At 40.7% G+C, this 11018-nt stretch overlaps 1 protein-coding gene and 1 long non-coding RNA gene across 2 annotated transcripts; both read left to right on the plus strand.

Annotated features, from left to right (window-relative positions):
- The first annotated feature begins 816 nt into the window (after positions 1–816).
- On the plus strand, positions 817–1689 carry LOC125563192. Its single transcript, XR_007308203.1, has 3 exons — positions 817–883; positions 1377–1423; positions 1629–1689. It is a non-coding gene; the product is annotated as an uncharacterized LOC125563192 (long non-coding RNA).
- Positions 1690–3769: 2080 nt separating this feature from the next.
- On the plus strand, positions 3770–10231 carry LOC125563190 (tetratricopeptide repeat protein 37-like). Its single transcript, XM_048728188.1, has 8 exons — positions 3770–4085; positions 4797–4957; positions 5537–5695; positions 6445–6533; positions 7198–7261; positions 7470–7526; positions 8020–8096; positions 9555–10231. The coding sequence occupies exons 1-8, from the start codon at positions 3776–3778 to the stop codon at positions 9646–9648; spliced, it is 1011 nt and encodes a 336-aa protein (XP_048584145.1). The 5' UTR covers positions 3770–3775; the 3' UTR covers positions 9649–10231.
- The last annotated feature ends 787 nt before the right edge of the window (positions 10232–11018 follow it).

Below are 11018 nucleotides of genomic sequence, written 5' to 3' on the forward strand. Positions count from 1 at the left end.
CCTATTTCTCTTGAGTCTGGAAACTCTTGTGATCCTTGTGTTTTTTTTTACCCTCTAAACGTTACTGTGTAGTGTACGTGACAAAAGCTGATTTAGTATCCAAGTTCCCGTGGTTAACCCATGCTACTTCTGATCAATCTTCCAGCTCTCAACTTTCCCAGCCATGTGAACGCGGCCTAATGGCGCTGTGTGCCCTCGGTCTGGTGACGGGAGACTCGGCGCTAGCAGGGGCTGCACTCGGGGAACTGATGAAGCTTGGAGGAGGAGGTATCACAATATTTTGACAAAGTAGAAACACTATGGAGTTGGTTGTTTAAAATCAACATTTGGAACACGTATTTGAAGAACTCAAGTCACATAAGCCCCCCTCCTTCCTTAAAGCCCCCCCCCCTCCCCCACCCACCCTCAAGATTATAAAGCACCTAGCGTGACACAATACCAGGACTATCAACGTGTATTTAATGTTTATATCAACGAGTCACTTTCTTTTTCCGTGTAAATATAAACAAACGGCACAGAAGCCATATACCGGGAATACGCCTCTTTCTACATAAGCCTCCTTTCCTCGGGACGAAAGAAATCCACGTAGAACTTTTTGCAGTATTAAAATGAAAATTTAAACTAAAATTTTGCTGTAAACGTCAAATGTATTTCTATAAATTAATCCAAAGCACAATGTATAGTGTATGGCAGCCTCTTTTCTTCGGAAAAAAGAAAGCCACGTGTTCTTTTAGCAGTTTTTAACCCAAACACAATGTATAGTGTAGTGAGTATATTACTTGTGTTGTTATCACCTTACTATTTCGAATTGCTATTATCTCTAGGTAATAAAGACCTGCATTACGAGATCTGCTATCTTTTCTCAAGATTCTACACTCTTCAGGTGTGTATCTAAGGATTAAGTGTTAAGATTTGTTGCGGTTGTTGTATCCTCTCGTGTGATTTTCATTACCTACCCTGCTTGCTGCTTGCTGCCCTGCTTGCTCAAAAATTTAACCTTGAATACCCCTTTTTAAACACTTTTTTTAGAAACGTTCGAAGAAACCTCAGTGTGGTAAATGATTTGCACAAACTGGAGATCTCAAAAGACATGCTCTAACACATACTGAAGAAAAGGCACATTAGTGTCCTCAGTGTGGTAAATGCTTTGCACTGGTTGGAACCCTCGAACGCATTCTCTTACACACATAAGAGAAAAGCCACACCAGTGTCCACAATGTGGTAAATGCACAAACTGGACACCTACAAAAAACTTTTACTTTAGAAGATCTCCGACAACCTATCATTTCATAAAAGGCAGAAGGTAGAGTAAAAAAGCTAAGGTAAAAGGTGTCTGATAACCATTTGATATTAACCCCCTGCCGCTTTTTCCACAGGGTGACCCTCGCCTCGGTCTTCGTCATATTGTCAAGGCTGTCCATCGGTAAGACCACGTGACACTAGCAAAGATAAAGTGACACTTGTTAAAGCCCGCGGCAGCATGAAGCTATAGGGCTGGAATTATTCAAGTTACCAATACGTTTTTCTATCGTCAAGATAGCGCCATCCATTCTTCGTACAATTTGCAACAGTTGAACCTTAGAGGTTATTCGACCTTTTTACAGTACGTTTTCGTGTCATGTGTTTAGGCACCCGGACCGTGCGGAATTATGGGATCAGCTGGCGGCCTTTATTGTACAAGTCTGTCCTGACGATCTGCAGGTAAGTCTCACGGGATTTATGCGCATGGTTTGAGATTTCTGGCCCATTTTGGGCTTTTTTACGATTTCTTACCGCCCTGCTAACATTCGTTTCAATTCCCAATTCTAAGCAAGACTTGTCATGCTATTAGGACATGGCTAGCCAGTCCCAGTCAGAACCATCGCACTTTTTTCTCTTTTTGTTCATGAATAACCTAAACAAAAAGGTCAAAATCAATGCAGCTCGTCGTTGATCTACTGAACTGACGCGTAAAGCTTTTTCCGGTTAGAATCAGTCCTAGTCTACTCAGCAGCCGCTTTTAATGTCACGCACGCCTTCCCACTAGCTTGTTGGGGAGGCGTGCGTGACACTGTGAGTAACTGTTAAGCAGGCGTTGGTCTGGCCCGAAGTTATCACTTGACTTATACAGAAGACTTGACTGGCATTTCTTGACTTTTTTTGTGTTTTTCCCGTTTCTTGTAGGCGGCTTCACGCTGTGCAGAGGGAACAGTAAAGCTCGATCCTGGCACTGCTGGGGTAAGAATTGTCGACAGTGTTTTCGAGCCTAATGAAAGTATTGAGGTTGGCCCTGTCAGCCGCCACTTCATCCTAGCATAGTTATGGGGAACATTATAAAAGCAGAAGCCACCATTTCATCCTAGCATAGTTATGGGGAACATTATAAAAGCAGAAGCCACCATTTCATCCTAACATAGTTATGGGGAACATTATAAAAGCAGAAGCCACCATTTCATCCTAGCATAGTTATGGGGAACATTATAAAAGCAGAAGCCACCATTTCATCCTAACATAGTTATGGGGAACATTATAAAAGCAGAAGCCACCATTTCATCCTAGCATAGTTATGGGGAACATTATAAAAGCAGAAGCCACCATTTCATCCTAACATAGTTATGGGGAACATTATAAAAGCAGAAGCCACCATTTCATCCTAACATAGTTATGGGGAACATTATAAAAGCAGAAGCCACCATTTCATCCTAGCATAGTTATGGGGAACATTATAAAAGCAGAAGCCACCATTTCATCCTAGCATAGTTATGGGGAACATTATAAAAGCAGAAGCCACCATTTCATCCTAGCATAGTTATGGGGAACATTATAAAAGCAGAAGCCACCATTTCATCCTAGCATAGTTATGGGGAACATTATAAAAGCAGAAGCCACCATTTCATCCTAGCATAGTTATGGGGAACATTATAAAAGCAGAAGCCACCATTTCATCCTAGCATAGTTATGGGGAACATTATAAAAGCAGAAGCCACCATTTCATCCTAGCATAGTTATGGGGAACATTATAAAAGCAGAAGCCACCATTTCATCCTAGCATAGTTATGGGGAACATTATAAAAGCAGAAGCCACCATTTCATCCTGGCATAGTTATGGGGAACATTAAATAGGCAGAAGCCGCCACTTCATCCTGGCATAGTTATGGGGAACATCAAAAAGGCAGAAGCCACCATTTCTTCCTAGCATAGTTATGGGGAACATTAAAAAGGCAGTAGCCGCCACTTCATCCTAGCATAGTTATGGGGAACATTAAATAGGCAGAAGCCGCCACTTCATCCTGGCATAGTTATGGGGAACATTAAAAAGGCAGAAGCCGCCTATTCATCCTGGCATAGTTATAGGGAACATTAAAAAGGCAGAAGCAGCCACTTCATCCTGGCATAGTTCTAGGGAACATTAAAAAGGCAGAAGTTAGTATGATTTCACTCTGGGTGCCAGAGGCTAAGCTTGTCTAGCTTTCCAACACATACTGTAGCTACCCTAGCTCATTGCACCTTTTTAGTGGATGGTTTCTAGGTTTATTAAAAACTAATAACAATACAAATTTATCTGGAGTTGCTTGCAGGTAGCTAAGGCTATTCGTGGCCAACAGAGCTTTACATCATTACACCAGTTACATTACAATAAAAAAGACAATAATGCAGCATCTTTGCTCAATTGCTCAGTGCGAGATACTCTGTCACTTTGCCAAATTTCATAGAAGTTTTTACAAATCTTTGTTACATCAAACTTCATGTAGCCCATCAATATGGTAAGGGTAAGTGTCTAGGACACACTATATTGATGGCTACATTTAGTTCCAACCTTTTTTTTCCACAGACAAACCGCACTTTATATCCTGCGAGTATCTTGGGTTCAGGCACACTACCCACCACAGGTGACCCGCCCCTCGACGCTTCAAATCTAACATCGCGTTCAACGTACGCTCTGCGTGCTTCCCAGAAGGCTCTGCGCATGTACCCTGGACACGTGACCAACTGGGCTGTTTTTGTGTCTGCTGTAACTGCCAATGGTATTGCAGTGGAGAGCGTGACTAGAGAGAAAGGTTTACACCGCCTGGCTCTGAAGCTATCAAGATATGTCAGTGCTAAAGGTACCATAGACCCGCGGGGTTGTCGTTCGACCTTCTTTAGAAGCAGATTAACCGACAGACGTAGGGACAGGGAATTCAAAAGGTTGGAGTATTATGTTGGACTTTTCCCTAAAAACTGTTTGAGTGATTTCGCCGACATTCGCTACGTCTGAGCGACTCTTTCTTCAGACGCAGACCACGTCACATGCATGCAATGTTTATATTTACACCTATTCCAAATAACTTTGCACTCGGAAATCATTGTACCGTAACCCTCAGCGCTTCATGGGTGTAAATAAATGGCTGAATCCTGGTATCTGAAAGCCATGCAAATATTCATAGAAACATGAACAAGAATTCTACTTCTTCTGAAGCCTGGGAATATTTTTATTTACGCTTATTTACTCATTTATTTGATACCCAAGAAGCACTGCGGGTTACGATTCATTCATTATATATATATATATATATATATATATATATATATATATATATATATATATATATATATATATATATATATATATATATATATATATATATATATATATATATATATGGGAAGAAAATTTAAACGGCCAGACGGATTGGCAGACACACGAGTGAACAGATAAACGGACAAACAGACACATAGACATACAGATGATGGAATAAACCAATGGAAAGAGGGATGGATCGAGAAACGGAAGAATGTGGAGAACCACTTTGACCTTATTCCCTCTCTTCATTCAGCTTCTCAAGAAAAAGACGATCTCCTACAGAGCCTCGGTACCAGGCCCTCAGGGTCACACGCGTCGCTTGCTGACGCTGTCTACAAGTGGACCCTGCTTCACACGGGCTACTGCTTGCTGAACTGCGGGCTCACGCAGGAAGCTTTGCAGCACTGTGAACAAGTAGGTGGCGCTTTTTATAGTTTTATTTTTGCAGTCACTTCTTTGCCTCTCAACTTGCTCAGTAGTAATGCGTTTGTGATCTACCAATAATTCCGACTGAAGGTAGGAATTAACAGGAGTCTTCTGTTCTCTCATTGTAATATTGTTCTGTTATTGTAAATATTGTTCTGTTACATATGACAAGTATGTGTATGTACTGTCAATTATAACAATATATATATCTTCAATTGTACTATTGTATTTCGTTGTGTCTTGTACTATTCCATTTTGTTGTGTCTTAATTCTTGTAGAATTGTCAAGGTATAATTGGACGTTTTCCAGATTCGATTTCCTGTGCGAAAGCGAATCTTTTTGCCAGGTCCTGGTCTGTTTACAGCCGTTTGACTGCTATTTTGTATTAAATAGCTGCATTCCATGCCCTCGATCCTAGAATATTTTCCTATCGTAAAACGAAAAGTTCAAATGTTGCAATAGATGGCAACAAACTCAAACCTACCAAAGCCTCTCTTTCGTGCTCAAATTGCAGCTTAGACTGAAGAGTTAGTTGAAATAACAGACACTTTCCCATTTAAACCTAAGGTCCTTGCTGCATATAGCGATGTTCCTCAGCTATCAACCGGTGTTCACTTCCTCAAGGCTCAAGTATTACTGCAGATGGGGGACTCGTCGGAGACTGGGCTAAACTCACTCCAGGCCTCCGTGCTGTCGAGTCCACACCACTCTGCGCATGCGTGGCAGGTAGGAAAGCCATAAACGCTGTCTTTGTCAGCCGCCATCAGTTTATCCTAGCAAAATATCCATTTCAATCGGCTAATTTGTAGAAGCTATTGGACTATTTTCTATTGAATTTAATAAATGAATTATAAAACTGTGTTTTGGATGGTCATCACAAGATTTCATCAAATGTAATTTAATAATTTCAAAATTGATTAAAATGTTTGAATATCTAGGGCTTTTTGATTAGTAAAAACCGACTAAGTGTTGGCAATTGATTGTGATAAAATACTGTGTACCGTATTAGGGGCGCTTATTTTAATTTAATGGTACATCCAATATATTGTTTTTCTTAATAAGAAACGGATGCTGGCCCTCGATACAATTTTCGAGGCTACTCACACTCACGCTCGTATTAAACAATAGATATTTAAGGGGGAGGGGAAAATACCCGTCAGACTTACCAAAGCATTAGCAACAATACTAAAAAAATATAAATATTGTATAAACATTTTCTAAGGCTAAGTTCAAACGTCGTATTGTAGATGAGCCGTATTCATTGCAAATGCATGCAAATTTTAATTGATCTTAAAAGATAAAACAATCGACTCGATTCGTTTGCATGCGTTTGAATTGAACACGGCGAATGGAAAAAACGACGTTTAAACTTAGCCTGAGCCTGCCAAAATTCAAAGATCTGATTGTCCATCCATAACAAATTTTTTGTGCGGATATGTGGTCAAAGAGGGCTCATAATTATTTCGTTTTCCCAGCTCGTCGCGCAAGTTCAGAGCAAACTGGGCGCACCCATGGCGGCTGAGCTGTGCTATCGCCAATGTCTCCAGGCAGGATCTGGCAAAAGGTAAACCCCGTGTCCAGCTTACGGAGGGAACAGTATATTAATATCGTTTTCCCATCACAGCTTAACTTTGACTTTTTGCGGGTGTGACATATACTTTTTTAACCCGTTCGGTTTAATTGTTAAAACAAGATACAGTTATTGTTCCGGCATAGATTAGCCAGTATATTGTGTTTGTTGCATCTTGAATAGCTACCGCATTAGGTTACTGTGATTGGCTTTCTGGTTGAACTGTTTTCGTATTTCTGCTCCTTGATTGGCTACCCCGCTTAAATGTCCCCGTATTCCTGTACTTTGATTGGCTAACCCTTTGGACTGTTCTCATATCCCTGCACTTTGATTGGCCATCCCGTTGGACTGTTCTAGTATCCCTGGCACATTGATTGGCTATCCCGTTGAACTGTTCTGGTTTCTCTACACTTCGATTGGCCATCTGGTTGACTTGGACTGTTGTATCGTATCCCTACACTTTGATTGGCTAACTCTTTTGACTGTTCTCGTATCACTGCACTTTGATTGGCCATCTGGTTGGGCTGTTTTAGTATCCCTGCACATTGATTGGCTATCCCGTTGAACTGTTCTCGTATCCCTACACTTTGATTGGCTAATCCGTATAACTATTCCTGTGTCCCTTCCCTGTACCTTTAATCTTCTGCCACATGACCAGATCAACAAGTTGGCGCCTAGTCCCCCTTATTCGACTGGCTCTCCTCGCGCTGCAACAAATCCAGGTGGGTTAACCTTATTTTAAGGTAAAAAGTAAAGTCTCAACTCTGACTCCGGCCTCCAAAGCAGCCGCTCTGAACTTTGAAATAAATAATAATAACTCAATCGCTTTACTAACAATAGTCAGAGGAGTCAAGTTACCTTACTAATTTTGCAAAGGTCTGGAAACATTCAAGTACCACAGATCACTCGTGTCCTATACTTTTATCTCAGGCTAACGAGGCTAACCGTGAGCGATGGGAGGCACTGTGTACCGAGGCGTCGACCGAGGTGGGTGCTATTTGCTGTCTGGGTCTGGGTCTAGATAACTCTCAATTCCTTTTGATAGAAGACGCGAAAGTATGTAATGTGTGATTCGAACAAAGGTCTTCCCACACTGAGAAATTTTATCTGTTAGGCTCAATACAGAGCTTGTATAAAGCATTCCAATTGTGAGGATGGGGGAGGGGTGATTCGCTGCGTTGGGGAGAGAATTGCACAACACACCTATTTCGATAAGCAGCGATGATCGATTTACCCATGCACCATATTGTATAGCCTACAATGTATATTTTGTGCTTTTGAGCGATGTGAAGCATCACAAGATATCAGAAAGAATCAAAATCGCACAATTAATTTCTAGTTAATGACCCAACTAAGGTTATTTTCGTAGGCATAATGGATTTCTTGCTACGATACACGCTCCGGCAGCTCAGTGTCTGTTGAATTTGAGTTCAATTGGTTAACATGTAAGGCGATCTCAATATTTTTCTAAACTTTTCAGGTTTTGAAACTCGACCCAAGTTGCACTGCAGCCAGACTTATCCAGGCAGTTGCACAGTGTATTCTTGGAAACACCAGGTGCGAATGTAACGCGTCCATATATCCATTTTGCAAACGACTTTCAGACATTAAACCGAGACCCTAAGCAAGCTCCACTAGTTTCTACAGGAACCTCTGACAGTGGGAAATAAAAAACAAAAGAGGGGATTTGGGCTTCCCCTGTTTCGAGTTCTCTGGGAAGAAATGGGAAAGAAAAATCACAGCTGAACTTAACCCATTGACTCCTGGCTTTTTTGGAGCTGAATTTACAAAAAACAGACTGAAAACAGATACCTCCCCCCCCCCCTATTCTGAGTTTTATACAGCCCGTCAAAGTCAAACACAGCTGCACCTAGTCAGCGGTATCCAAGCTTTCCAACAGTGCTTTGCGGTCCCCACTTTTAATCCCTCGTCGATGTGCTGAAGCCAGCACAAGTTGATGGTTGCTTGTATTTTTCATCAAAAATACAGCTATGAGCATATTAGGAGAGTGTCTCAGGACATCATGAAGTCTTTTGGGGCATAATTGAATGCTTTGCTTATGGATATTTGCAAGCAAAGGTGGATTCATGATGATTTTTTCTTGTTTGGCTTTGCCCAGATGAGAAAATAATTTTCTAATGAATCACCACAGCTCTCCTAAATGGTGTCTTTTCTGAAACCAAATTGATTGCAAAATTGTTTACACTGCTATTCTGGGTCTGTATGACCTGGAATTGATTCGTTTGGCTTCGGGGTGAAAAGACTTATAAAAAACCATCTGACTTTGGGGAGAGGAGTGTTGACTGGCCCTCCCCTCGTGAATTTTCCCCTGGATCTCCCAGAATGCTTTGCAATACGTAAAGATATTTTCGTGGTTGTTCAATCCTTCAAGGAATGGACATTGTGTTTTGAGGCCAAGGAAATGTACCTGGAGGATCAGAATAAAGGTATCTATTTGTGTCTTGAGCTGTGTTTGCTGATCTCTCTCCCTTGTGTGGTATTTTGAGCGTTTTATTGAGAGGGGTGATTCTGCTTTTCTCTCCTTGTTCGATTTGAGATTTGTCAAAGAACCTGTGATATTATTTGGCTTAAGAGTAGATGCCAACACCTTGGTTGGATGCATATCTGCAAGACCATTTATCCCTTAGACTGATGCCTGAGTATCTTCATCTTGTGTTTATTTTGAATTTATGAATTTTTTGGGTTGTGGGTACTTCCCAAAGCCGGTACAGGCCGGTTGAGGGGTCAATGTGTTAAACAAAGCTGACATTAGTCTCATACTAACAGGCATTTTAAGAGCCCTCTTAAGGCACACCTCTGAAATTTAGGCATCTTGCTTTATTTACAAAATTCAATAGGGAACGTCACTGCAGCTTCCCCAAAATCAGCCGTTGGAAATGGATGCTTTCTCTCACTTGCCCTGTGGATTAGTTAAAACATGCTACGGTTTAAATGTAACCAATGCGCTCCGCTTGTTTAGATTTCTACTAATGTGTGCCCTTTTGTTGTTTGCAGGTCAGCCAGGCGTTCCTTGCAGTGTGTTAGCGACACGACATCTGCCGCGTCACTAGTGGCCCGATACTGGCTCCTTCAGCTTCCGTCTAAATAAGGAATTAGTCAGAATAGTGGAATCCTTTACAAGGTTTTAAACTTCAAGCTGTATTTTTTTCTTATTTCTAGGCATGTTTATAGGCAAGACTTATTTCATAAAATGATAAAAAAGCAAGGGCTTAATTCGTGACAACCGGAAACTATAGCCAAGAGTCATGCAACAAATTTCTATTTACCATCAACGTGAAAAATGTGACGATATCTTATAACATGCTCGCCGCTTATCAATTCTCCTCACACATTCAGTAGAGTTAGGCAAAATTTATATTTTGATAAGTAAAAAATTTGGTGTAAAGTTCCATTAACTGAAACTCAAAATATATAGCTACTCATATTCTCATCTGATTCATGGAAAAGTTAATATTTTCAAACTGTGAATAACAACATTCCAAGTACCTGAAAGGTTTTTATCCGTTTTCAATGTTTGTACAGCTTTGATTTGCCTTTGTAAATCTAAACGGTATTATCACTTGTAAATGGTGTTTTCTCAACAAAACGCTTGACTTTGTAAACATTCGCCACAAAAACTCATCAACTTAACTTATATCATGATGAGCTTAACAAAATGCCACATGATTTTACCCTTGGTTCCGTTTAATTGATGCTGTGAGATAAGGGTACATCGATTTTGAACAGAGAACAGAACAGCTATAGAAACATGTCGCTATTCTGCATAGTCAATGAAGTAAAGCGCGCTTACTCGAACCCTCACATGAAACGAGGAAACAGTTCGAGTAAGCAGGGAGTTCGAGTTATCCGAATAGAAATGACTAAAAAATAGTATCTAGGGAACTAAGAGTCAGTTCAAGTTAGGGGGGATGTCGAGTTATCAAATGGAAATGACTGAAAAGTAGTTTCTAGGGAACTTGAGTCAATCCTAGTTAGCGCGAAGTTCGAGTTCGAATAATCGGAGTTCCACTACAGATTTAAAAGTAGGTAAAATGGGGTTTGGCCACAATATTTGTGTCTGATGTGTGCTTAGGGGTTCATGGTGGTTCTTTACAGGATTAGTTCCTCCGAAAACTAAATTTTATGCGAATATTTATTAACAAATGCGTAACATGAGGTAATGTTTCAACTTTAAGTACTTAGAGAGTGATAATTAACAAAATATCAAATGCGACATTTTAAATTTTGATGCGGCTTTTTGTAAAGTGTCTGAAATTTGCAGATTTTGTCCCAGCCTTCATAAACGATGCTTGAGGATAATCAAGAAAAAAGTCAGCGAAAATGCCAGTCTTGGAAGTGTGCACTTCAGCCTCTTGGTATTAGTGTTTTGAAAAGGGAAACTCAGTTCGGAATGCAAGACAGACGGCCATTGTACGAAAACGTGGCATCTCCCTCAGTATCTCTTCGCGGAGCATACGG

This window comes from Nematostella vectensis, chromosome 5 (genome assembly GCF_932526225.1).
Source record: "Nematostella vectensis chromosome 5, jaNemVect1.1, whole genome shotgun sequence".
In the NCBI taxonomy this organism is placed as follows: domain Eukaryota; kingdom Metazoa; phylum Cnidaria; class Anthozoa; order Actiniaria; family Edwardsiidae; genus Nematostella; species Nematostella vectensis.

Excerpts from the sequence above, each read along its gene's own strand:
- LOC125563190 (XM_048728188.1), top strand. The coding sequence starts at position 3,776 with ATGGCTACATTTAGTTCCAACCTTTTTTTTCCACAGACAAACCGCACT. Across the intron at positions 4,958-5,536 it reads CTTTGCAGCACTGTGAACAA|GTCCTTGCTGCATATAGCGA; the intron begins GTAGGTGGCGCT and ends TTTAAACCTAAG. Across the intron at positions 5,696-6,444 it reads ACTCTGCGCATGCGTGGCAG|CTCGTCGCGCAAGTTCAGAG; the intron begins GTAGGAAAGCCA and ends TCGTTTTCCCAG.